We start from the raw sequence: 27779 nt of genomic DNA on the forward strand, positions 1-27779 counted from the left end.
CTACAGCACAAGGCATCATCCAATGCTGTATATTACACTAGACTCCAGACATTGTTTTTCTAACCTCTTCTATCTGTTATTCACTGAGGTGTTTTAACAACTGAAATGCAAGTGACCAGAATAATGTATTTAATCTGGAGGATCTGAAGAAGTTTGTGATTACACCTTTTCATAAAACTAGATCAGTTAGTGTCCTGGGCTACCAGAAAATCTCATTTTCCCATACCATCAGCATTATACAAGACTGCCTGCAACCTCTAATGCTCTTGTACCAGTACTGTATTGTTAGATTTTTCTGGGACTGTAAATGTGTAAACATTTAATATTTTTGATGGTACAGCAGTGCTAGACTGAGGTTTGATCAGAATACATGGTATCTGGAAGTGTATACTGAGGTGATATATGTGATTTTGTGTACAGGCATAGCCGGGTAAGGCATGAGCATTTGGGGAGTTGTGGATAGGAGGGGCCATGGGAGCCTATGGAGCTTCAGATTTGACAGAGGGAACTGGTCATTTATGCAGCCAATTATAGGAACAAGGATATATCAAATACAAGTAAGAAGTATAGGAGTCTGATCAGTGAGAAAGCAGAGTTTCTTGGGGCATCACTTTTTAAATAAAATATGCAAAAAAAATCTATGCATACACAAGTATATATTTTAATTTGATACCTCAAAAGTCAGTTCAGGAAGCTATTCAAGAGCTCCATTTCAACATAGAGTCTCCCATTACTTGGGTTCAGGTTTCCAACTCACTGTATTTCATACCCACCCAGTTATTGGGAGTGTCCTATGTACAGAAAACTCAGCTGTAATACATCTTGAATTTTTACTTTTTAGAAAATATCACTGAAAATTGACTCTTAACAACAATTATTTGCTGGTTTTTGACATATTTTTCTTCTTCCTCTCAATGCATGTTTCTGAAGCATCATATATGTTATCAACCTCATTGCATGATTGAGAAGTTGTGACATAAACATACCAAGCAAACTACCATGGGTCAAGCAGCAAATCACTGAGAAAGGCAGCAATAGGAACCATAAGTCCCTGCATCCAAGTTCTCTAAGTGCCTTGAGTAGTCTAGATTCTCTCCTTAACACTCTTGACAAATTATTTATAGATGTATTCACACAGTTAGTAAGATATATAAAATGTTCTAATTATATCATTCAAATCAAATGACAATTATGTCCTTAGTTTGCCAGACAATGTTTTGCCAAAGAAGGTTTGCCAGAAATGTTTTGACCGAAGAAAGGGGGAGCATCTGCAGCATCTGCAGACGAGACACTATAAAATCTCCCAGGGACAACGCTGGCCTGTCTCCACAGAAGGATTCGAGGTAAGTGCATGCATTTTGTGAGCTTGAAGAAAGAGGACAATGCTCTTGCAATATTCCATTCTATTTCTCTTGCCTCTGGCAGCTATTTCCATGAGCAAGTGCCCATGTGAATAAAAATATTCAATATAATTTCAATGCATGTCTGTATCTTCAGTCTATAATTTGCCTCTGGAATTCCATGCAGCAATAGGAAACAACTGCCGTTCTTATTTTACAGGGTTGACCAGTTCCCAGGACAGAAGCCTTTCTCCAAAGGTAACACTCTGAATATTGCACTCCTAGACTACAGTGTAAGACTGGACTTTGATACCACTGCATGAGTTCTCTTCATAAATTCTCCTAGAATTCTGCAGGCTTTTGCTTAGGCTGGACTGTTGAAAATAAGGAAGATCTAAAAAGTGAAGTAATTTTCCATTTTTTAACACACAAGTTAATACTTTTAACAAGAAAGTACTCAAAGATTCATCACTCATAATTAAGGACCTGAACAGAATAATTTTATCTGTGTGTAGATTCGTTTAGGTAAAGACCTCAAATCTAGACAGAATTCATCAAGGTGAGTTGCCAAACTGTAATTAATATACAGAAGATATTTTATTTATGGTTACAAGGCCAAGTGCTTTAGAAGACTGAGTCTCAGCCATGAGTGGAAGTTAAGGTAGCTTTAAGTTAAAATCAAAGTGGATTTCAGTGGTTGCTTCTGGAAGACTATCTAGCTATTTACTAGCTAAATGAGTTTTCTCATTTACATAGATTATATTCTTGTTCTCAGTGATGAACAACCTTTTTTCCCCACCAGATCCCTCTGCTGACGTGCTTTCAATAAAGTGCAGACATGGCCTCTTCAGACTCTGAGATGGCTGTTTTTGGGGAGGCAGCTCCTTACCTCCGAAAGTCAGAAAAGGAGAGAATCGAGGCCCAGAACAAGCCTTTTGATGCCAAGTCATCCGTCTTTGTGGTGCATCCTAAGGAATCCTTTGTGAAAGGGACAATCCAGAGCAGGGAATCAGGGAAGGTCACCGTCAAGACCGAAGCTGGAGAGGTGAGGAAAATGCAAGCTTCAGATCTGCATTTGATTCCCACTCTGAGATTTTAGCTGATATACATGGATCTTCTGTTTCTATGTACAGACTCTGACCGTCAAGGATGATCAAGTCTTTTCCATGAACCCTCCCAAGTACGATAAAATCGAGGACATGGCCATGATGACCCACCTCCACGAACCCGCTGTGCTGTACAACCTCAAAGAGCGTTATGCAGCCTGGATGATCTACGTAAGCACCAGCAGCAGTCTTCCTTTGGGGAGCGGGGAGAACTGCTCTGCCAGGCTCAGGGGAAGGCAACGTGCTGTGTCCTTTCCTCGCAGACCTACTCGGGTCTCTTCTGCGTCACCGTCAACCCCTACAAGTGGCTGCCGGTGTACAACCCGGAGGTGGTGTTGGCCTACAGAGGCAAGAAGCGCCAGGAGGCTCCTCCACACATCTTCTCCATCTCTGACAACGCCTATCAGTTCATGTTAAATGGTGAGTTGCTTGATTTTCTTTGAACTACTCTTATAATGAGTTATCTGCAGGGGGAAATGCAGGGTATTCTCTGGAAATATTGTGTGTGCAACAGTTAAAATATTGTATGTATGGAATGGAAGATTAATGTACTTGACTGTAATGGTCTGTGTGAACTGAGTGTCTGTTACCACACTAGAATCAATAAAGGCCTGAACCTAATGAAAATAATATAGAAGGAGTAAATTCACTGTAAAGAAGAGACCTATTTCTGGTGTAGACTTTCCTGACTAATGTGATCTTACATATGTGCATAGACTGATGTACCTTAATCACTAAACTAGTCTCAGTTGGTGGCTGAAGAGTAGAATTATATTACATATACCCTTTAAATGATGTCTGTACATTCAATTCAAATTTGCAAGTGTCACTGCTAACAAGTAAAACAGGGTATGTTTGCATTGAACAGGAACATAATTTCTTTGATTATTATAAAAATGGCATTCATGATGGAAAAGGTGACCGCATGGTCTGAAGTACATACTGCCTATAATGATCTGTGTATGACCATAAGGTAAAAGTAAACCTCAGAAAACATCCATGGAAAAAATAAAGGTTTTAGTATTGAAAGTGAATGTCTTTAAAACAGTCCTTTCTCCTTTCTCCACTTTCTTCCACCTCATATTTTCTCTTCCCTATGTTGGCCACTGAAATCAAAGATGTGCAAGATTTTAGATCTTTTCCTGTTCTTTGATTACAAGCTGGAAAATAGATGCATAATACAAAAATGAAATATTTACCTTGCCTATGTATGATCTCAGGAATACATAATTTCTGTACATATAGCGATTAAAAAAAAAAAAGAGATAAAAACAGTGAGAGAAGTTGCTCAGATATTCTGTTGTTCTTGATACCTCCAAATTTCTGTAAGCTTACTCAGGAAAATTTTAACTTAAGAAGTATTTATGTTTTGTACCCAACCTCAATATTTTCATTGCATAATAGTTAAGACTAATAAAGAAGAAATAAGTAGCCTGTTGAGAAGACAATATATTGAAAGGCATAATGCTACAAAAGCTGCTCTGATGTCTTTACTGATCCAGTTGATAATACCTGAAAAACTGCTGGAAGCATCAAATACCCACTAAGAATTCTCAGGGCTTTTCACTGTCTTCAGTCCCGGCATGCTCTGAAAGCTTCAGTTCATATTTTTTTCCTAGTTTTTGAGTTCTTTGTTATTCATGAGCACTGGGAAAAACTTTCTTATCTCTGTCTTTTCACAGATCGCGAGAACCAGTCGATCCTGATCACGTACGTACACTCCCTGCTGGGTCCCCGCGGGGCTGCCCGGTGCCAGGGGATCTCCTGCCTGACCACACGCTCTCTGCTTCTCTCTTTGCTTTGACAGCGGAGAATCCGGCGCAGGGAAGACTGTGAACACAAAGCGTGTCATCCAGTACTTTGCAACAATTGCAGCCAGTGGGGAGAAGAAGAAGGAGGAGCAGCAGTCAGGCAAAATGCAGGTGAGTCAGGAAGAACAGACTGTGTGCTTGACATATAATTACCATGTCAACTAAACATTGTAATTGAGTAATTATCATCCTGCAGGGAACGCTTGAGGATCAAATCATCAGCGCCAACCCACTCCTGGAGGCCTTTGGAAACGCCAAGACCGTGAGGAATGACAACTCCTCACGCTTTGTAAGTTGTTGCTTTAGACAAAATCCCTCCTCATTATAACAGCAATGATGGGCTACTGGTATTCTCACATAAGGGGATAGCAATGAAATGCGATCAGGCTGAAAACATTTTCCCCCTTAACAGGGCAAATTCATCAGAATCCACTTTGGAGCTACAGGCAAACTGGCTTCTGCAGACATTGAAACTTGTAAGAGACTCTCCTGGCCTGGTCCCATTCCTTCTAATCCTCCCCAGTTCTTGTGCTAACTCTGTCCTACTGTCCTTGCCAGATCTGCTGGAGAAGTCCAGAGTCACTTTCCAGCTCAAGGCGGAAAGAAGCTACCATATATTTTATCAGATCACCTCCAACAAGAAGCCAGAGCTAATTGGTAGGAAGATCACTAAGTTTCCTGAAGGAATATCACTGGGCAAGAGCTCATTGTGTCACCTGAAAAGCTAAAGTGAGCTTGTTTTTTCCCTTTTATTGCTTTCAGACATGCTCCTCATCACCACCAACCCTTATGATTTTCACTTTGTGAGTCAAGGTGAAATCACTGTTCCCAGCATTGATGACCAGGAGGAACTGATGGCTACAGATGTAAGCAATTTACCAAACAGGTCATGTGGTTGTTAGGAGCCCTTTTACATATTCATTTACTTTACTGTTTCTTTTGCCAGAGTGCAATTGATATCCTGGGCTTCACTGCTGACGAAAAGACTGCCATCTACAAGCTGACAGGGGCCGTCATGCACTACGGGAATCTGAAGTTCAAGCAGAAACAACGAGAGGAGCAGGCAGAGCCTGATGGCACAGAAGGTACCAACAGATTCAGCAAATTGTCCAAAAGTTATTTTCTTTGTCACCAAAAGAAGGACTTAGGCAGATTTCAGGCTTTGGATGTGCAAACTAAGAAAATATTTGTTCAATTGCTAGATTACAGTTGAGACATGTAACTGATCTAATGATACATGTAACTTTACTCCGTAAATAGTTACTAAGATGGTACACTGCCCAAAGTCAGAAGGCATGGATGGCAAGTCATGTAACACTCTTAGTTATACTTTTGTTGGAATACATGTTGCAATCTCTGCTGTATTGTAGAGCAGTGAAGAGTTCAGCCCTAACAGGATGGGAGACTGTGTTCCTGTTCACCCTGACCTCTTGGGAGGAACTCTGAAGTGAGATGTTTATTTGGTTAGTTTCTGTCACAGCGGGCAGTACAATCCATGCCTCCAGCTCTCTAAGTGATGAATCCTCTTCCTGTACAACTAGGAAATGTGGAGTCCCATACTCTTGACTGAAAAGGGATTGAAAGCAATGAGTTCTCTTGAATATTTTGTAGAAACTGAAGCTCAGAATGTGTTGCAAACTCTGAATCCTGAAGACAAGAGAAAATAGCTTTGTAGATTTGACTTGGACATTTTTCAGCAACTCTCAGTGCTGCTGTTACTTTTGAGACAGTCCTACAAAACCAAAGTTTTAGGAATTGTCCAATATTTATTCCTCTCTTGATCTTTTCTGGTGTTCAGTTGCTGACAAGGCTGCCTACCTGATGGGTCTGAACTCAGCAGACCTGCTCAAGGCCCTCTGCTACCCCCGAGTCAAGGTTGGGAATGAATATGTGACCAAGGGTCAAACCGTGCAGCAGGTAGGAAAGATGTAGTCACCTGGAACATGCTTTGTTGGTTCCTGCTGATTCTCCTCTGCTGTTTACAGCAACCTCATAACCTTTCTCCTTGCTTTAGGTGAACAATTCAGTAGGTGCTCTGGCAAAAGCTGTCTATGAGAAGATGTTCTTGTGGATGGTGGTTCGTATCAACCAACAGCTGGATACCAAGCAGCCCAGACAGTACTTCATTGGTGTCCTGGACATTGCTGGCTTTGAGATCTTTGATGTAAGGAAGCACTTTTCTAGTGTTTTCATAAAAGGACAATAGAGAGTAAAGGAAATATTAAGACACATTTTTAATGTTCCTACACTTATTTGCAGGGCTTTTGGAATAATATTTTTAAATCCTGAAAAAAATAATAATAATAGAAAACTAATCTCCTAATTACAGAGAATTTGAAACAGTCTCTCTTTTCTAAATACAAAGCCTATCCTAGAGAGATAGCAAAGCAAAACTACACAGGAAGAGGCCTTACATTTCAAGTATCAACCATGATGAATTAGGATTGTACAAGAAAACCCCTTGCTGTTATTGCTGAGTGTTGCATGTCTTTTTATATCTGACAGTTCAACAGCTTTGAGCAGCTGTGCATCAACTTCACCAACGAGAAACTGCAACAGTTCTTCAACCACCACATGTTCGTGCTGGAGCAGGAGGAGTACAAGAAGGAGGGAATTGAATGGACATTCATAGATTTTGGGATGGACCTGGCTGCCTGCATTGAGCTCATTGAGAAGGTATCCTTCTTGTTCAAGTGTTATATTTGTTGGACCTTCCATACTTGCCAAGAGGCATACATAAAAAGCATGTGAGAATATTCTGGCTTTTTCAAATACATGCTGTCAAAAGTGGCAACCGGGTGGAAGTGTTTTTGGAGATCATACTCTGATACTAGGAGTTTTGGTGAGAGCATTCATTTCCAGATTATAAAATGCAGTTGCATAAAAGATTATGTTCTCTGGGTGCCTATCGGTAAAGAAGATTTATATCTCTATCTGTCCTCTTGGATAGTATTTTGCATCGTTGTACTTGCAATCTTTTTGTCAGCAAAGGCATTTACATAAGTTCAAATGAAATAGCAACACTGAAAAAAGTTGATCCTTAGTCTATTTTCTCTGACTTATTACCATGAAGTGCATGGGAACAGCTTTCTCTTCTGACTCCAGCAATGTTCCAACCAAGTGATGTCTCTCCTTTCTCATCTGTTTCTCCCTTTGGTCTGCTGTAATGTCTTCCAGCCCATGGGCATCTTCTCCATCCTGGAAGAGGAGTGCATGTTCCCCAAGGCAACTGACACCTCTTTCAAGAACAAGCTCTATGACCAACATCTGGGCAAGTCCAGCAACTTCCAGAAGCCCAAACCTGCCAAAGGCAAGGCTGAGGCTCACTTCTCCCTGGTGCACTACGCTGGCACGGTGGACTACAACATCTCTGGTTGGCTGGAGAAGAACAAGGACCCCCTGAATGAAACTGTCATTGGGTTGTACCAGAAATCATCTGTGAAGACACTGGCCTTACTCTTTGCAAACTATGGTGGAGCAGATGCAGGTTAGCTCTGTGAAAACTGTATTTTCAGTATGTGACAATGTTGACACATAATTAAAGCAGTAAATACTAAACATTTAAAGTTGGTTTTTATTCTGTAGTGTCCAATATGTAACATCCATATTTTAATACTTTTGTTTTGGTGTTCTTCCATTTGCAGAGGCTGGTGGTGGTGGCAAAAAGGGTGGCAAGAAGAAGGGTTCTTCTTTCCAGACTGTTTCAGCTCTTTTCCGGGTACAGTACAGTGTTTGTTATCTCTTTGTAATATTAAGAAATGGGGACAACTAATATTAATTTTGGAAAGGTTATTTTGCTTTGTTGTGACAGTAGTAAAATTCTTGAAAATTCCACATCATGTTTTCCAGGATAAATTTTGATATTGCTAACATGTCCTGTTCAACACTAAGCATACAGTCTTCCATGATCATGGAAATCTAATGCCTTTTTTCAAAAATTATTTTTTGTTTGGAGAGGATATTAATGAGATCTTTTTATGTCTTTGGGTCAGACAAGCCCTATAATTTTAGCATTCCTGCATTTCTCTGAGGTTGATATCTTGAGGAATTGAGAGTCTCCTTATAAACATTCTCCAAGGAGATATGTATCTTATTTGAAAAAAACCTCAACACTTTCTTCAACTTAAGTACATTGACATTAGAAAGCAAAACATGAAAAACCTGTAAGTTACTTACTTTGTGTGAAAGTGTGAATTGTTATTAGTTTCCATTGGCCCAATAGCAACCTAGAAGTATTTCAGTCTTTAAAAATAGTGTTCAGCACCTACAAATAGTAGAAATATTTGGTTAATGTGGCTTTACCTCAGTATTCCGAAACCCAGCTTATTTTGAGAATCATAAAGTCCTTACCACAGGTTTGATGCATCAGTCACTGGAGGTAGAAAACTCACATTACTCCCTGGTCCCTCTAGGAGAACTTAAACAAGCTGATGACCAATCTACGGAGCACTCACCCCCATTTTGTCCGTTGCATCATCCCAAATGAAACAAAAACACCTGGTAAGGTGCTCAAGCAGAAAAAGAACTTCCTTTGATAAAGCTGTTTCCCTTTGCACTGCAAACCGTGGTATTCATTTATGCTCTGAATTGGTAGGTGCCATGGAGCATGAACTGGTACTTCACCAGCTGCGCTGTAACGGCGTGCTGGAAGGCATCAGAATCTGCAGGAAAGGTTTCCCCAGCAGAGTCCTCTATGCTGACTTTAAACAGAGGTAAGGGCACTGCAGTTCTCTGTGTCATTAAAAGTAATGCTGGTTCACTCATGTAGGTTCATTCAAGCTGGACTCTTTTCAACAACAGCTGTATATGAGCTGGCAGTGTTCAGTAGTTTGAGCATGTTGGCTGGGGAAAAATAATCTCATCCCCCTCTTTCTCTTTTCACAGGTACAAGGTGCTTAATGCCAGTGCCATCCCAGAAGGACAGTTCATTGATAGCAAGAAGGCTTCTGAGAAGCTTCTTGGGTCAATCGATGTGGACCACACCCAGTACAAATTTGGCCACACCAAGGTACAAACCCCCCCTTGTCTCATCCCTGTGTGCTTGTGCTTTGCTCTACCTGACAATGATGTGCTGCAACATTCCCTTTCTCAAGGTGTTCTTCAAAGCTGGGCTGCTGGGACTCCTGGAGGAGATGAGGGATGAGAAGCTGGCACAGCTCATCACCCGCACACAGGCCAGGTGCAGGGGCTTCCTGATGAGAGTGGAGTACCAGAGAATGGTGCAGAGAAGGTACATCTTCAGTTAATGTCACTGTACTTGGGGGAAAGTGTTGACGTCTCTCAAACTGACAATATTCAATGTACATTTGAATTATGCTTCAGGGAGTCCATCTTCTGCATCCAGTACAACATCCGTGCATTCATGAATGTAAAGCATTGGCCCTGGATGAAGTTGTTCTTCAAGATCAAGCCCTTGCTGAAGAGTGCAGAATCTGAGAAGGAGATGGCCAACATGAAACAAGAGTTTGAGAAAACCAAGGAAGAGCTTGCAAAGTCTGAGGCAAAGAGGAAGGAGTTGGAGGAGAAAATGGTGAAACTGCTGCAGGAGAAAAATGATTTGCAGCTTCAAGTGCAGGCGGTGAGTTTATTGCCATCAGAAGGTCAGACTATAGAAGACCAAAAGTCAGATATTTGGTGAATTATCAATCATATGTATGTAAAGTTGAGGAAACAAGTGTCTGGCAGTGCTCTAGTGAGCACTCTGACAGCCACTACAAGGAGGCATGGAGCTCTGAATGGGAGTCAGTGCTCTTGCCTTCTGAAGAAGAAGGCATATATAGTTACTCAACATGAGATACCCAGAGCAGAGTCTTGCCTCTGAGCAGGTGAGTCCTTCAGGGGATATCTCCATCTCACCAGGATGCAGAACAATGAATTCATTTTGGAGTGTAAATGCAAGCCAAAGTTGAAAGTGGTACTTGTGAATTCAGGTACAGGAAAAGCCATCCACTCTTTGTTTAATAACTAGTGGTTAATCATTCACTCACTAATTGGGAAATACAGCTTCAAATTTCTGCTTAGTCTAAGTATATATAGACACAGTGTTTCTCTTTCTGAGAAAAAGTCACACCATCTGACAGAGTTCTTCTTCCGTCTGTGTTGATTACACAAGAGAGCTCGGTATGCTCTAGACTTGTATGAATTGAGGTCATAAATCTATAATGAAGCAGAGGTTTTTGTTTCTTTTGAACACTGTAGTTTTTTGCATCTTTAATCTGGATTTTCTGCCATGCACACTATGGTAGTTTCACTACAAGACACATCCTGTGGGGGTAAAATTACTAATATTTAGGATTGAGGGTTCTGGCTAAGAGTTTATGTTTACTAATAGCTTTAAGTGGAAAGGAGTATTCTTTCTTTCCAAAGTGTACTTGTTTTGAGGTCCCCAGTCTGGGGGGCACAATTTAGAACAGGTCTGACAGAAGCTCTATTAACTGTAAATACAGTAAGAGAACCTTCATACAGCTCCTCTGTTCTCTGCCAATTGATTGCAGAGGCACAGCTCAGGCTCATGGAAGAGTGGCCAGAAAGATGCCTGGCAGAAAAGGACTTGGGGGTGTTGGCTGACAGCAGGTGAACATGAGCCAGGGCATGCCCAGGTGGCCAAAAAGACCACCAGCATCCTGGCTGGTACCAACACTGGTGTGACCAGCAGGACTAGGGCATTTACCATCTGCTGTACTGGGCACTGATGAGGTCAAACCTCAAATCCTGGATTCTGTTTTGGACCCCTCAAGACAAGAAAGCCCTTGAGGTGCTGGAGTGAGTTGAGAGAAGGGAACAGAGCTGGTGAGGGGCTGAAGCACAAGTGTGATGGGGGCAGCTGAGGGACCTGGGGGGTTCAGTTGGAGAACAGGAGCTGAGGGGAGACCTTCTGATCTCTGAACTGCCTGAAAGGAGGCTGTAGCATGGAGGGTGTTGGTTTCTGCTCCCAAGTACCAAGTGATATGATAGGAGAAAATGGCCTCAAGTTGCACCAGGGAAGGTTGAGGTTGGATATTAGGAAACATTTCTTCACAGAAAGGACTGTTGGGCATTGGAACAGGCTGCCCAGGGCAGTGGTGGAATCACCATCGCTGGAGGGATTTAAAAGACATACAGATCAAATTCTTAAGGACATGGTTTAGTGCCAGACTTAGGTTATGGTTAGACTCAATGATCTTGAGGGTCTCTTCCAACCTAGATGATTCTGTTATTCTATGGTTCTGTATAGTGTATCAGAAAAAAAGAAAGGAGGAAAAACACTCTTTTCAATGTTAACAGAGCTAGGTATTCTTCCTTGGGAGAGATATTCTACTTAAGTAGCTTGCTAACTGCAACAATTCTAAGGAATCAAACAGTAAATAACATGACAATATGGAGAGACTGGCTCTTGGTGGAGCTTATAGGAGTGGCACACCCAGTGTCACCTTAGCTGAGAAGCAGGGAGTTGGAAACAATCATGGACTGGTAGCGTTTAGTTGAAAGGAATATTCTTTTGGTAAGGATATCTTCTTAGCCAGACTTCTCGATCTTAAATATTAATAATTTTACCACCACAGTCCTATGAACATTGTAGGCACAGACCATTTCACAAAATACAGTACTACTTAAAAATATTTACAGAAGTATTTGATATTTAAATGTTACTTTACAAAGTCATCTTAACCCACTCATTAAATTACTTAAATTATCAACTAAAAATGGAGCCCTGTCCTTAATTACCCAGTTATTTAAACGTTCACATAGAAAATGTCAGCCCTGTGATACCTATTTTGCCTAGTATATGGAGAAAAAATAAACATTCCATTGGACTTTCTTATAAGATATTTAACTTTGAAATTCATTTAGGACAATAAAAAATCATTATACCGAAAGCCTACCAAAGAGTAATATGATGTGGTAATCAGCTGAAACCAGCATATGCCACTCCAAACACAGAAAGGATGACACGCAGATAGTTGATTTACAAGGGTAAGATGCCACTTGCACAAGTGGCAGACTCGGTACAGTTAGAGAGACAACATTTTTGTATTAGATTATTGTTGAGACTACCAAAACCTTTACTCCCAACACAAGAATTAGTTCGTAAGGATTCAGTTGCGAAAGGAAAGGTACTGAATACTGTTTTTGTGAATAGAAATGTCTCTGAGAGCTTTCTCCTCTGGGTAAATGAGAAATTATCACTCCTACCACATATATGAAAGATTCTTAGGAGAGAGAAAAAACCTTAGGAACTGATATTGTTTCCAACTGAGAAGATGTATAATGTATACCATTAAAAAAAAAAAGAAAAGATAATAAAGTTCTTTGAGGAGAAGCTAAATTCAGGGCAGAGTTTAAAACACGCTTGCCTGAAAAATTCAGAAAATAAACCAAGATACTCTGTGTCTCCCTACCAGGAAGCGGATGCTTTGGCTGATGCTGAGGAAAGATGTGACCAGCTCATCAAAACCAAAATCCAGCTGGAAGCTAAAGTTAAAGAGGTGACTGAGAGGGCTGAGGATGAGGAAGAAATTAATGCTGAGCTGACAGCCAAGAAGAGGAAACTGGAGGATGAATGTTCAGAGCTGAAGAAAGATATTGATGACCTTGAGTTAACACTGGCCAAGGTTGAGAAGGAAAAACATGCCACTGAAAACAAGGTAAGAGGCAGAACCTGTCACTCTCCCAGAAAAGACCTCTGGCTTTTATACAGTGTAAAGTTTTAAACTTTTTTAACCTTTTTTTTTCTTTTTTTTTAAATCTGCCCTTGCTCCCTTCTTCCCGAAGGTGAAAAACCTGACAGAGGAGATGGCAGCCCTGGACGAGACCATTGTAAAGCTGACAAAAGAGAAGAAAGCCCTCCAAGAGGCCCATCAGCAGACACTGGATGACCTGCAGGCAGAAGAGGACAAAGTCAATACACTGACCAAAGCCAAGACTAAGCTGGAGCAGCAAGTGGATGATGTGAGCACATGGCCATCCAGCAAGAACAGGACAGGTATGGAGTTAGACCTGACTGGTCGAGAGCTGAGGGTCTTGTTCTTTTTAGCTGGAAGGGTCCCTGGAGCAAGAGAAGAAGCTGCGCATGGACCTTGAGAGAGCTAAGAGGAAACTGGAAGGAGACCTGAAACTGGCCCAAGACAGCATAATGGACTTGGAAAATGATAAGCAGCAGCTGGATGAGAAACTGAAGAAGTAAGTGTGGCTGTGGGGCATCTGAGTGCTGGGCTGGTTGTGCTTGTCTTTTTTTCCTGATCTCTAACATGGTTTGATTTTTCCCACAGGAAAGACTTTGAAATCAGTCAGATCCAGAGCAAGATCGAGGATGAGCAAGCAATGGGCATCCAGTTACAGAAGAAGATCAAGGAACTGCAGGCAAGTCTCTGTTCCTTCCCCTCCCTCTCCCAGTCTCAGGTCAGGTAAGAGGAGGCCCAGGTCTGAAGGGTCCCTAATGTTCCACAGGCCCGTATTGAGGAACTGGAGGAGGAAATTGAGGCCGAGCGAACCTCTCGGGCAAAAGCCGAGAAGCATCGGGCTGACCTCTCCAGGGAGCTGGAGGAGATCAGCGAGCGCCTGGAAGAAGCAGGAGGGGCTACGGCAGCTCAAATCGATATGAACAAGAAGCGTGAGGCAGAATTTCAGAAGATGCGTCGCGACCTGGAAGAGGCCACGCTGCAGCACGAAGCCACGGCTGCCGCCCTGCGCAAGAAGCACGCGGACAGCACAGCTGAGCTTGGGGAGCAGATCGACAACCTGCAGCGAGTGAAGCAGAAGCTGGAGAAGGAGAAGAGTGAGCTGAAGATGGAGATTGACGACTTGGCCAGTAACATGGAGTCTGTCTCCAAAGCCAAGGTACAGAGTTTCTGGCAGGTTACTGCTCTATGATACATGACCTGATAAATTATTTTGAACCTTCTGATTACGTTTTGCTATTTCACATTGTTGCATTGTTTTTCATCATGACAACAACATGCAGGAATTTATTGACAATCCCCTTTCCTTGCATGTATTTGACGTGTAGGCAAACCTGGAGAAGATGTGTCGCACTCTGGAAGACCAGCTCAGTGAGATTAAGACAAAAGATGAGGAACATCAGCGCATGATCAATGACCTCAATGCTCAAAGAGCTCGTCTGCAGACAGAAGCAGGTAACACACCCCTGTGCCCCTGTGGAATGGGACGACATCTAGGCAATGATGAGAAGAAAAAAAGTGTTGTTTTACTCAACTGCTCTACACTCTGTAAGCTACTATACAGTGCTATAAGGACAGTTTGGTTTAGTATTATTTTTTAAATTATGATCTGTCTTTCTCAGGTGAATATTCACGCCAGGTGGAAGAAAAGGATGCTTTGATATCACAGCTATCCAGAGGGAAACAGGCATTTACTCAACAGATTGAGGAACTAAAAAGACATTTAGAGGAAGAAATAAAGGTACAGATATTTCCTCTAGGGGGTTTTACTTTGGATTCAGATTCCATTGCCTTTCATGATGTTTCCTACTCTCACGCAAAATCAGAAATGTGAGCCATGTAATTTTAATTTGGAAGTGCTCAAACTAGATAGACACATCTCACTCTGTAATGTGGGAAGAAAAGTTGAGGAGGGCATCACCTCCAACATGGCTACTGAGACACGGAAGTACTACTTTAGGTCTTTATTCTGATTAAATTGGCATATAGAAGAGGTTGTGGTATATCTAAAAATCTATGTTTCTCATTATACTTTTCCATAAAGGAAGCTGAAATTTTAGAACATATTTAAAAAGATCCAACAATTCCCAGCTTTGTATTATAGTTATCGTTTAGAGTTTACCCTTGTTCTCTCCTCAAGTAACATTCTAGATTCTGATGAATGAAGTGATGAGGAGATTCTCAGAACATGGAATCAGTGTCCCTTTTTTCCTTGGGCTGACTTAAAATGTCAGATTCAGAGAGTTTACAACAACTTTCCCTAACTTAACATTCTGTTATCACATAGGCAACTCATTGTCCCAATCCCATGTTCTCCCCAGGCCAAGAACGCCCTGGCCCACGCCCTGCAGTCTGCTCGCCACGACTGTGACTTGCTCCGGGAACAATATGAGGAGGAGCAGGAAGCCAAGGGGGAGCTGCAGCGTGCGCTGTCCAAGGCCAACAGCGAAGTGGCCCAGTGGAGAACCAAATACGAGACTGACGCTATTCAGCGCACGGAGGAGCTGGAGGAGGCCAAGTACGTGGGAAGTGGGATATTGAATGGCTGGAGAAGACTGAGGCTCTCAAGGGAAATTGGAGTCTCTAAGTTTGGGTTAGGACAGTGGTGGGACCAAGGCAAGAATAGACGATCTTTGCTGTAAAGGGGAGAAAGGGAGGGATGGGGAGGAAAGGCATGCTGTGGAAAAAGAGATTGGAAGCACAAATGGAGCCCTTGAGCTAGACCAGCTAGGACAGGTCAGATACTCAGAAGGTGTCAGGACACAGATGTGGTAGACCCTTAAGCTCTAACCTGGAGCTGTGCTGATCTCCTGCCAGGAAGAAGCTGGCACAGCGCCTGCAGGAGGCAGAGGAACACGTTGAGGCTGTGAATGCCAAATGTGCCTCCCTGGAAAAGACAAAGCAGAGGCTGCAGAATGAAGTGGAGGACCTGATGATTGATGTGGAGCGATCAAATGCTGCATGCGCAGCTCTGGATAAGAAGCAGAAGAACTTTGACAAGGTCTTTTAGGCTCCAGACCTGGGGTTTCTGGGCAGAGCCTCCCCTCCTGATGGCCACATCCAAACTCATATGTGGTTTCTCTTTAGATCCTGGCAGAATGGAAGCAGAAGTACGAGGAGACACAGGCTGAGCTGGAAGCCTCCCAGAAGGAGTCTCGCTCTCTCAGCACGGAGCTCTTTAAGATGAAGAATGCGTATGAGGAGTCCTTGGACCACCTGGAAACGCTGAAGCGGGAGAACAAGAATTTGCAGCGTAAGTGCCTGGCCCTCTGCTCCTGGCAGGGCTTTCTCCCTGTCCAGCACTACGCACCCCTCCACATGGGTCTGTGCCTGCAGGTGGGCAGGGATGTCTGTCACCTTGGTGTGACAGGGCCCTTCCCATTGTGCTCTGTGCCTGACCATTCCATTGGTGTTTGTTCCCACAGAGGAGATTTCCGACCTCACGGAGCAGATTGCAGAGGGAGGAAAGGCGATTCACGAGCTGGAGAAAGTCAAGAAGCAGATTGAGCAGGAGAAATCTGAAATCCAGGCTGCTCTGGAGGAAGCTGAGGTACACGCCAATAATCACTGGTATCTGCATAAAAATAGGAGCAATGGGGAAATAGGGCTAAAACCTGCTTGTTGTGCCTCTATTCAAGTGGTGGGGCACAGCCAACTGAGATTTCCTGAAATATGCTGCAATTACACATATAGCAAGCAGTAGCTTTATTGATGTTACAAATGCTTGTGTCCAATTGCCCAGGCCTCCCTGGAACATGAAGAGGGGAAGATCCTGCGCCTCCAGCTTGAGCTCAACCAAGTGAAGTCAGAGATTGACAGGAAGATAGCAGAGAAAGATGAGGAGATTGACCAGATGAAGAGAAACCACCTCAGAATTGTGGAGTCCTTGCAGAGCAGCCTGGATGCTGAGATCAGGAGCAGGAATGAAGCCCTGAGGCTGAAGAAGAAGATGGAGGGAGACCTGAATGAAATGGAGATCCAGCTGAGCCATGCCAACCGCGTGGCTGCAGAGGCACAAAAGAACCTGAGAAACACACAGGGAGTGCTCAAGGTTTGTTCAGCAAAGCTGCTGAAAGAGAGGAGACATCTCTGACAGTTTTGGTACCCAAGCACACACTGCCACCTTGCAATTTCTCCTGTCTCTTTCTCAGGATACCCAGATACACTTGGATGATGCTCTGAGGACACAGGAGGACCTGAAGGAGCAGGTGGCCATGGTGGAGCGCAGGGCAAACCTGTTGCAGGCTGAAATTGAGGAGCTACGGGCAGCTCTGGAGCAGACTGAACGTTCGAGGAAACTGGCTGAGCAGGAGCTTCTGGATGCCACTGAACGTGTGCAGCTCCTACATAGCCAGGTAAGGATGTGGTGCCAAAAGCAGCTGTGTTGACACAACAAGCACAGAGGGCAGCTGCATAACAGTGGATTGAGCAGGGTAGTGGTCTAGAATTGCCTCTTTTCTGCTGTCCAGAAGGAAAGGTGTGCTCAGCGCCTATCACCTGAGCCCACACTCAGTTTGTAAGCAACCATTTTAAAGAGACTTCCAGAGTTTGAATTGCAAGCTTTAAGGGTAAAGACTTGGCTCATGCTGCAGGTTTGGTATTGCAGGCCTCAGAACATAGGTCTTGAACTCTCTTTGCACAGAACACCAGCTTGATTAACACCAAGAAGAAATTGGAAACAGACATTACCCAAATTCAGAGTGAAATGGAGGATACAATCCAGGAAGCCCGCAATGCTGAAGAGAAGGCCAAGAAGGCCATCACAGATGTGAGTTGGGGGCTCTTTTCGTTGCTGATGCTGGATATAATTCTCCTTCAAACTGTGTCCAGCCCCCAAATGGACTTGACCCTTTGCTCTCCTCAGGCAGCCATGATGGCAGAAGAGCTGAAGAAGGAGCAGGACACCAGCGCCCACCTGGAGAGGATGAAGAAGAACCTGGACCAGACGGTGAAGGACCTGCAGCACCGTCTGGACGAGGCTGAGCAGTTGGCCCTGAAGGGAGGCAAGAAGCAAATCCAGAAGCTGGAGGCCAGAGTGCGTAGGGCTGCTCTTTGTACATGACTGAACATGTCACATAAGCAGCCATCAGGGAAGCTGCAAAGATGGGCTTGTCCTTGCAGGTGCGGGAGCTGGAAGGGGAGGTTGATGCTGAGCAGAAGCGCAGCGCTGAAGCCGTGAAGGGTGTGCGCAAGTACGAGAGGAGGGTGAAGGAGCTGACCTACCAGGTAAGGCAGGAGGTCTCTTTGGACTGACAGAATCTTCTCACTGCAAGTCAAATTTTGCACATGCTCTCCCCAAGGGGAATTGTTAACTTTGTGTGACAGGAAACCAAGAATTCATTCACTCTCATTTTTGTTATCTGCCTTAGTCTGAGGAAGACCGTAAGAATATTCTCAGGCTCCAGGATCTGGTGGACAAACTGCAAATGAAGGTGAAATCCTACAAGAGACAAGCTGAGGAGGCTGTGAGTATTGTTTGTAGTGGTAACAAACATAACTTTCTGAGTCATATGGGCAAAATAAGTGCAGAGAAAGAAAAGTCAGTTATCTGGGAACAGTTTAGTGTGTGCCTACAAGAAATTCCTCCTTGTAAAGCGTGAAAGTTGTGGTCACCATGAGAAAATTAACAACTCTAGGAACATAATCCTGAGAGTATGATTGACACCGCATTATTTTGGCCATGTTCCTGTCAGGGATAAACCAAGATATCCTGCCACGTTTTTTATATAGGAGGACACACTGATACATCCAGGTCACAAACTGCCTCTTAGCTGATAAATTTTTGAGTCAAGTCTCTTCCTGCTTAGCCCATTACAGACAGGTTTTGCTGTCCTATGGTGAGTGAATGGCTTGTGAGCAGACATAGATAGGTTAAAACTGGCTGATCTCCTCTGAGTTCTTCAGTTTACATCAGAGAGTGCAGAGCTAGGACACTGAGCCAGAACAAGAGACAGAGATGCTTAGCTCATCTGCTGAACTGGAAATAAGTTTCAATTTATTCTGCAAGGCAACGTCCTTCATAAGACAAAATGATGATACAGTTACTGGAAGAGAAGGGTGGATTGTGGGGGATCTTGAATGGCTATGGAAGATGGAGATGGGCAGTTACCTGACAGTGCTCTCGTAACAGTCATGGAGAAAGAAGGAGAAGGTCTGCCCACTTAGTGGGGAGTGGCAAGAGTGGTCAGGTATTTCCTCAATAAGAACACCCTAAAAACTCACCTTTGGGCTGTATACATGTACTTTCTTGGTGTTGCTGCTTTTTTTTAGCTTTAAATTTTGAGTGTAATGAGTAACAAGCTGAAGCCCAAACAGCTTTTTCTCAACAGCTTAAAAGTGAGACTGCTGTGCTGTCCATCCTCCGTAGGGCAGAACTGGGATAACCTTTCAAATGCTGTTTTAGTTTGGATGTAGTATTCTAAACAAGGGAGGATGGGGAGGTCTCTGTAAAGCTTCTGGGTCAGCACTGGTGGGTGAAGGATAGAAGGTCTGTGCTTTCCCCAATAGAACAGCTACAGCCTTGCAAGGCCAAGGCATGGGAGAAGTGAAAGCCCTGCCCTGGGCTCCTCACCACTGACTCCCTCTCTCCGCACAGGAGGAACTGTCCAATGTCAACCTCTCCAAGTTCCGCAAGATCCAGCACGAGCTGGAGGAAGCCGAGGAGCGGGCTGACATTGCAGAGTCGCAGGTCAACAAGCTCCGAGCGAAGAGCCGGGATTTTCATGGCAAGAAGATAGAAGAGGAAGAGTGAAGATGTCATGAGGCAAAAAAGTGACCTGAGGGATGCACAAAATGTGAAGCTCTTGGTCACTTTCTTCTGTAAATTAGTCTTTGTACCCACCTCAGTGTCTCAATGTCTAGAGAATAAAGATTGTAGATTCCTTTGCATACACACTACGATCAGTGCAGCCTTTTTTTTTTTTTTCTTTTTTTGATCAAGCGTGGGGTATTGCATTGTAGCACAAGTTTTCTTTCTTTTTCTGGCTGGGGAAAGGGTGAAGCTAATGCAACCTCTGAATTGAGGACCTGTAAACTCAGAGGCTGGACATTTCTGTGGAGACTACTGATAGTCCAGTCTGGGCTCCTTTTCCTATTTTCAGCACAGATTACTTCCCATCTGAGAGGGAAGAGAGGGTGATCACTTCCCTTCTTCCTTTCCCTGCTTTTGTTTGTAATCCTGGCAGTCACAAACCCTGAACATTAATCTCTGAGCAAGTTATAATAGAATCATAGAATGGTTTGTGTTGGAAGGGACCTTAAAGATCATCTACTTCCAATCCCCTGCCATGAACTGGGATACCTTCCACCAGACCTGGTTGCTCAAAGCCCTGCCCAACCTGTCCTTGAACACTTCCAGGGATGGGTGGGGCATCCGCAACTTCTCTAGGCAGCTTATTCCAGTGCCTCAGCACCTTAATAAAGAAGAATTTCTTCTTTGTATCTAATCTAAATTGACCTTCTTTCCATTACCCTCTGTCCTGTCAAGATATGCCCTTGTAAAAACTCTCCAACTTGTAGGTCACTTTAGGTTCTGGAAGGCTGCTATAAGGTCTCCCCAGAGCCTTCTCTTCACAAGGCTAAACAACCCCAACTCTCTCAGCCTGTCCTCATAGGTGAGGTGCTCCAGCCCTCCGAAGTCACAGTGAAGCACCATGAAGGACCAGTTCCTTGGCAGGGACGATTTTTGGCACACAGAGCACTGTTGCAACACATCAACAGTGCCCCTAAATCATGCCCTATATCATGCCATCTCTCTTACCCTGGATTCCCTGCCACCACCTGCTCCTGGTTTCTCTGCAGTGGACAAAATGCAGAGTCCTGCCTGGGCCACATGTTGGAAGGACTGACCCTTAGGGCTCATTTCTTGCACACTGTGTGGCACCAACTCACCTCCTCATCTCATCACCACAAAAGTCAGCCTTGTCACCTCACACGCAACAGGCTGCATGTGGCATTGCCTCAGGCAAGAAAAAGAAGAAAACTGATGGGTGTACCCCTCCATTCCTTCCTTACATACCCATACCTTGCTTTCAGCCTATCTACAGGTTAAAGAGACAATATATTTTTGGGAAGAATGAAAGTGCATGAGGGAAGAAGGGAAGGGGAAATTGTCAAACACTTTTTCCTTTGTTCAGACCCTGATCGGAACAGCAGAGGAACTGTGGGTGCAGTCTCAGGAGCTCTATCAGTCATTTCAGCTGGATTATTTCAATGCATTACACCTTGACTCTAGTTGAGCTGAAAGACACATAGACAGTGCCAAGGTATGTTAAAGACAAGCCTACAAATGTCTGCTTCAGCTATCATTTTCACAGGAACTACAGCTCTCAGCTTCCAAGTAACTTCTGTTTTTTATTTTCAGGGAGACCACACAGCTTTGGACAATTTCCTCAGAAACCTCAAAGACAGCAGGGCTGTGTATACAGTGACTCAAAAACAGGTGGGAGGTAATTGAGAGCTTTTAAGTTAATTTGGAAATACTTTCAGCAATATCAGCTTACACAATTGCACTCACTGTTGCAGCTCTGTTCCTGTCTGAAGCGTTCACAGCCAGTCACTCCACCTGAATCCAGGCTGCAGGAGCCCTTGATGCAGACCAGTGAGGAGTGAACGAGAAACACATGAGCAGCACCTGAGGAGTAAGGTACTTCTGGCATTAAAAGGAAACAAGAAGCAGACTCAGGAGCAGAAGCTGGGGTATGTGTTGATGTTGAAAGCTTGAGATGGTCCACACATTTCCACCTCTGTTGACTATACAAGCACTAGTATTCAAAAGCAGTGGTGGGTTCTCCATGGAGCATTGACACTAGTAGGGCCACAAGGGTGGGAGTGGGGATGCTGTTGTGTGCTGAAGGGACACAGGTTGTGCAGAAAATATTGTCCCCAAGCCTGAGGCAGGTAGCCCCTGAATGCTTTCCACATTGATTTGCTTACCACATTTTCAAGAGAGCTTGCCAGTGGAGCTGCTTGGGGTGATGGGAAGTGGTAAGGACTGACACTGTCTGCTTGCTCTAAGCTTCTACAAGTCAATGCCAGAGGCTTTCTCAGTGTACGCCTGTGACAGCGAAATCCAAAATGGTTCTCACCTTACCTGGCTCCCAGGTGCAGCCTCACCAGCACACCAGCTCTCAGAAGGAAGTCCAGCCTGCTTCCAGTTCTGCTAGTGAGTGATGGCGAGCAGAACCTCTGTCAGTGCAATCTGAAGAAAGCAATGGGAGACAGTTCTTTAGGAGCAGACCTCAGGTTTCAATCACAAGGACATTAAGAAAGGTTGAAGAGATGCCAGCCTGGTGCTCCCTTCTCCTGACACTGCACAATTTTTCCTGTGGCTCCCTAGCAGACTCCCAACCTTGTTCATCCCTCCTCATCCCCTGCAATTTCTCCTTGCCTGACAGCATGCATTCATCTGCCACCACAGCCAGGGTCCCTTGTGGTGAGCCCTGCCTCCCTAAATTCACCTAGGAGCTGCCTGCTCCTCTTGAGTGGCTCAAAAATCTCTGGCCACACCTGTAGGCTTCTCCAAAGCTTGAGGTGGCACTGGGCAGAGTCTGGATGGCACACAGCTTCCATGAGTATCCCTGTCAGCTGTGATGGCTTGGACAAGCATAAACTGCAGAGACTCTCTGAAATCCTGCTTTACAGATGCTGCACTGTCCTTTGTCTCACATTGCGTGCACCATGGAAGCTTGAGGATGGGTCATCAGCATGAAGGAATTGCAGCCAGCAAAGCCAGGCACAGGGAAGAGAGAAGAAGGCAGGCGTGAAGAGGAGTGAGCAGGCTGATGGCTCTTGGCCACACTGGTAAGTTCCTGTGATGACTTGTACAAAAGATCTGCCACAAAGGGCATCGGTAGGAAAGGACAGGCAGGTAACTGAAGCAGCAGCTCTTGCTCCATAGCTATAAATGCGTCTGTTCTGACTTACACCAGCCTTCTTTAGACTCTGGGTTGCAAAGTCAACTGTTCCTTCCTCCAGCCTCCTGCGTGTTTCACTTGCACAGAGTCACACACCCACTGGTATCTCTCTGGCTCCCCAGGATGGCATTGAAAATAAAGCCATGCACCCTAAGCTCAGGGACAGGTGCACACCCTCAGGCAGGACTTGCCATGAACACGGCTGTGCTGTGCTGATGGGACTGAGACTTGGAGCAGTGTCCCTGGAAAATGCACAGCTCCCTCCTGGCCCTGCCTTCTGGGCTCTGAGGTCCCACCAGATTGCCCATCAGCCCTCACCAGAGTCACTCCCAGAGGAGAAGACAAGGCCACAGAGAGCTTTGGAGGTTCTGAGTGTCAGGAGGAGCAGCCCATCAGTTGTCTCCCTTCATCCTCACTGCCAAAAGCTCAAAATAGCCCTGCTCTTGCAAGACTCCTGTGCAGGGTCAGGCCTGTTTGTGTAGATGACGTGCTTCCACTAATAGCACTCCAAGACATTCCTCGGGGGGTAGGTTGCCTTCTATATCTCAGCGCAACGTGCTGCCATGTAGGAGCTGGACAACTGTGTTGTGTCCTAAGACGGCAGATGCTATTCTTATCCCAGAGACACTCGCTGCAGCACAGCTCCGTTCTCAGCTGCAATGTTAAAAATCAGAAGCAGTCCTGAGAGTTCTCTCCTTGGTAAGAGTAGAAATCAAGAGTGGCCCCTTTGAAGTCCGTGCAATGGCACTGTGCCAACCCAGCATTTGGGTGCTTGCTGTGCCCCCCTGGGATGTGCTGCCCCTTGGGGAACACAGCAGCTGCCCAGGCACTTCCAGGGGTCAGCTCATTTTGGGGTGGATGGGGGCAACACTCCTCTTGGACACCAACAGCTGAAAAAGGCAGGCTGGGCTGTAGCTCTGAAAGTGCACAAATTTACAATTACCTCTCCTTGAATCCCTGTCTGGATGAGGGTGAGGATGGGGCTGGGCTTGCTCTGAGGTTCAGCAGCACTGCAGAAGGCCATGTCCCCTTTCTCGGCTGTGCTCTCACAGCACTCACTGAGGGAAGGTAGCTGGGCTGTCCACCAGAGATCCCTCAAGGGCCAAGGAGTCCCAGGGCTGCAGGAGAACCCCTGGCCAGGCCGGTGGCTGTCACTTGGTGGCTATGGAGACCCAGCTCTGCATGCAGCCTCCCTGCACTGGCCCTTTGGAGAGTCGGTGTCATTGCCTGGTGCTGTCACCACAGGCAATCAGGCGGAGGAAACCAAGGCCCAGAGACATCAGCTGGGACAGTGGCTGTGCCTGTCGCCTCACCATTTTGGCTCTTGCTCTGAGGGCACAGGCCCCATCAGCTTTCTTCTCGGCTGGGGCTCCAGCAGGCTCCTGTCAGTCACGGGCGCTCAGCAGGCAGCAGCTGACCGGGCCCGCCATTGCCAGGGGGTGGCAGCATAGAGCCGCCCAGGTGGATCCTCTGAGTGGTTGGCAGCAGGGCCTGACTTAAGAATCGTAGAGTCATAAACTAGTTTGGGTTGGAAGGGACCTTCAAAGGTCATCTATTCCAACCCCCTGCCATGAGCAGGGGCATTTGCACCCAGCTCAGGTTGTTCAGGGCCCCGTCCAGCCTGGCCTGGATGTCTCCAGGGATGGGGCATCTACCACCTGGGCAACCCGGGACAGTATTTTACCACCGTCATTGTAAAAAATCTCTTCCTCATGTCTAGCCTGAATCTCTCCTCTTTTAGTCTAAAGCTATTACACTTGTTCTGTTGTAACGGGCAACCATACCACTAGCCTGTCAGGCCTCTAGGAGAATAGGGGTGACTACCTTCAGAGCGAGGCAGGTGTAGCGTTCTTGATCTAACGTTTCCCCCAAAATGCTTTTGTTTTGAATGAATACTTTTAGGAAAGCTGGCTGGCCAGCAACTAGCCTGGTATCTGGTTAAGTGCACATCAGTCTTGGCTAAACCTCATGCAATTTTAAGAGTAATTGCTGGAAGGAGTAGCCCTTGTTTTTGAGGAAATTGTCTCTCAGAGGAAAGCTTTTAATAGGTGTTTTTAAAGCTGCTGAATCTTCCTGGCCCAAGGATGATGCTTGAATCACACCAGGAAGGTTAAAATCCAAGCAGGCAGGTCAGCCAGTCTCATGAGTTCACCTATGGGACAGAACTAAGACAAGTGGAATGGACCAAGAAAGGCCTGGAAGTGGGTAAGGCCATCAATGCTGAAAGAAAAGACTTTGAACTGAAAGAAGCAGCCACACGTCAGTGTGCAGGGCCTCATTTACCCTGGACCCTCTGCCCAGAAACGGCATCGTGGAGGGGCTCGGAATTGTGTGACTATCTGAAGAACAACAGGCAGCACCAATGGCCCTGCCAGCTCCACCACACACCTGGCAGAGAAGCCTAAGAAGAGCAACTGTAGCACCTCTTCTGACAGCTGTGATCTGGCTGGGCCTTCATTGGGCAGGTACCAGGAGAACCCCAGGGCTCTGGATCACCCTCAGCCATTGTAGGATGACCATGAGATCCAGCCTTGATAGATGAGGACCTCCTAGACTCTTAAGCCAGCAAGGACAACAAAGAAAGCCCTTTGCAGCCTCAACTATACATAAGTCATTCCCAAAATGGCGCTATGAATCCAAGCAAAGCCCACCTTCACTGTTCACACACAGAAATAGAGCAGGACTACAGTGGGAAGAAGAAATCCTGCCCCTCATCTCCCACATCTGACTCTCCTGTCTCGAGGTTTCCTCTTGCAGAGGAACCCTGGGTCTGGGGTGAGAGCAATCACACCTCAGAGTCCATTTTTCCCTCAGGGACATATCAGCAGGACCGGCTCCCTGGGAGATAGGGCTGCTGTGAGAAGCAGGGTCAGTATCTACACACACATAAAGCACAGGCTGTCTCTCCCTTGGTGAGCAGAGCAGGTGAGAGTCGCTAGAGGTGAATACCTGTCTGAGGTGCACACCTGTCCTGCAAACCAAAGTGTGGGACAACAGGAAGATTTGCTTCTATAACATTTTTTTGTTTGACACGAAGCATGAATGAAGACATACTCAAAGACTCCCCATCCAATTAATGCTGACTGCACAGTGGCAGCATGTGCAGACCCCAGGTGAGACAGGAGCTGGGTGACACCCACCCCCAAAGACAAGGTCCTTGTCCCAAAGGGGACGGTCCAGTCTGGGAGTGTCTGTCTGAGGCTGCAGGCACAGAAGTGCCCTCCGTCTGCAGTGCCCTACTCTTCTTCTGCCCTGGCATGTAGCAATGAGCTAGCCATGACTGCAGCAGGAAAGGGCTTTGGAAGGCCAAGAAGAGATACTTGCCTTATTTAGGGGAGCTGTGCTTCGTGCCCTTGGCTCTGCTGATCTCCCTCCAAGGAACCTGTGGCCAGAATGTGACATTTCCTTCATGATACAGCTACTGAGATAGTAACGGGCTGTCCTGGCGTGAACCTGCCAGAGACCTGGGTCTCCAGGGCCAAGAGTCTCTGGGATAAAATCCATAATGGCCAGTAAAGAGCAGTTGGGCATCTCATCCTGGGATTTCTGTTGGCTTTTAAAGCAAAGACATTTAGTTCCACACTGGGGAACCTCACCATATATCTGCCACATGAGCTGCCATTTGAACCACACCACTTCTCCGAAGTAGCAAGCGATAGGATGAGAGAAAATGACCTCAGGTTGTGCCAGGGGAGGTTTAGATTGGATATTAGGTAACATTTCTTCCCGGAAAGGGTTGTCAGGCATTGGAACAGGCTGCATGGGGATGTGGTGGAGTCACCATCCCTGGGGGGCATTTAAAAGATGTGGAGATGAGGCTCTTAAGGACATGGATGCCAGAGTAAGGTTATGGTTGGACTCAATGAACTTGAGGGTCTCTTCCAACTTAAATTATTCTATGATTATCATGACTACCTGCTGTGATTACCTTGTATGGCTGTCACATTGCACAGGTTGTGAAGGGCCTGAGAGCTTGTGGGAGAGGGACATTCAACCACTATGGCAGGCGAAATGGGATCAGAATTAAAAGCAGTCCTATGAAACTGGAGAAATTGTCTCAAATTTTCAGGAGGAGGTTTAATGAAGAGAAGAAAACTACTTTGGAGAAGACTAGATGAGATGGACAAATACATGGTTTATGGCTGTTGAACTGAGAAGGAAAGGAAGTGAGGATTGTAATGTATCATAAGTAAACATTTAAAAAAAAGGACATCTTGGTAATTTTGAAGATGTCTAGGCACTTTTTGGTCTACATTTGTGTTTGGATGTTATTGTTGCTCTAATAGGAAAGAAGTCATGTTTCAGTGGCTTGGATTGATAATAATATGAAAAAGAAAAACAGTACATTTAGTTTAGAAAATATATTTTGAACAAAATAGAATAATAATTTAGAAATGCCTTAAATATATTATCTGCCTTACTTGAAAACTATTGTATTCCGTAGGATTTTGAGATCACATCAGTCTGTTGAATGTTATATTGTGCAGGTTGTTTTTTTAGGATCCTTGCAACTTGCTGTAATTTTCAATCTGAACTAAACATCTCCGTCAAGTTGTGCTCTTCCTAGAGCCATCTTTTGATATTGTCCTGTGCTCGAATGACAGTGCAGATTTGTTGAGAATACAATCTACTACCTTATTAGGACACAGGTAGAACACCAGTAAGAAAGTATAGTTTTCTTTTTCTTGGCTTGTGATTATCTGCTATGTGAGGAGGTCAGGGGTTGCTTAACACTGATGCTCTATTTTTAAACTGTCTGTCATCTGATCAGTACTAGTGCAAAGGTCCTGAAAAAGATGTTGGTTCATAATGGACATAAAGAAGCACCTCTCAGAAAAAAGTTTAAAATAGATGCAGTTAATGGGCTCAAGTAGAGCAGAGCTTCTGTCCCATATGGACAACTGGGGATGGGCAGGGGATCTCTGGAGTGCAAAAGCAGTGTTCCAGCAAT

The 27779-nt window shown here is 44.9% G+C and overlaps 1 protein-coding gene and 3 long non-coding RNA genes across 18 annotated transcripts in view; 2 read left to right on the forward strand and 2 right to left on the reverse strand.

Moving 5' to 3' along the window:
• LOC136109524 (uncharacterized) overlaps positions 1-27779 on the reverse strand; it is a 190910-nt gene that overhangs the window by 57700 nt on the left and 105431 nt on the right. For 11 of the 15 annotated variants that reach the window (XR_011741760.1, XR_011741761.1, XR_011741755.1 and 8 more), the window contains one exon: positions 22001-22113. This is a non-coding gene — a long non-coding RNA (uncharacterized lncRNA). Of the gene's footprint in view, positions 1-21415; positions 21547-22000; positions 22114-27779 lie in introns of all 15 variants that reach the window. The other 4 variants (XR_010652511.2, XR_011741757.1, XR_011741759.1 and 1 more) reach the window with 4 other exon arrangements.
• LOC139829302 (uncharacterized) lies at positions 638-9143 on the reverse strand. The gene is made up of 2 exons (XR_011741767.1): positions 8434-9143; positions 638-6437 (listed from the first exon to the last, which is right to left on the reverse strand). It is a non-coding gene; the product is annotated as an uncharacterized lncRNA (long non-coding RNA).
• Positions 1221-19821, forward strand: LOC136109515 (myosin heavy chain, skeletal muscle, adult-like). The gene is made up of 40 exons (XM_065852244.2): positions 1221-1343; positions 1561-1598; positions 2143-2385; positions 2474-2617; positions 2710-2866; positions 4129-4156; positions 4254-4368; positions 4454-4546; positions 4670-4733; positions 4816-4914; positions 5020-5123; positions 5204-5342; positions 6056-6174; positions 6272-6421; positions 6763-6933; positions 7435-7744; positions 7902-7975; positions 8670-8757; positions 8852-8969; positions 9142-9265; positions 9351-9487; positions 9580-9835; positions 12639-12881; positions 13009-13185; positions 13271-13416; positions 13506-13596; positions 13684-14073; positions 14243-14369; positions 14537-14655; positions 15236-15432; positions 15732-15915; positions 16002-16167; positions 16340-16464; positions 16657-16965; positions 17066-17269; positions 17557-17682; positions 17779-17949; positions 18036-18140; positions 18284-18379; positions 19510-19821. The coding sequence occupies exons 3-40, from the start codon at positions 2179-2181 to the stop codon at positions 19663-19665; spliced, it is 5829 nt and encodes a 1942-aa protein (XP_065708316.1). The 5' UTR covers positions 1221-1343; positions 1561-1598; positions 2143-2178; the 3' UTR covers positions 19666-19821.
• Positions 21060-23025, forward strand: LOC139829304 (uncharacterized). The gene is made up of 4 exons (XR_011741773.1): positions 21060-21178; positions 21277-21354; positions 21438-21611; positions 22557-23025. It is a non-coding gene; the product is annotated as an uncharacterized lncRNA (long non-coding RNA).

This window comes from Patagioenas fasciata, chromosome 18 (assembly GCF_037038585.1).
Source record: "Patagioenas fasciata isolate bPatFas1 chromosome 18, bPatFas1.hap1, whole genome shotgun sequence".
In the NCBI taxonomy this organism is placed as follows: domain Eukaryota; kingdom Metazoa; phylum Chordata; class Aves; order Columbiformes; family Columbidae; genus Patagioenas; species Patagioenas fasciata.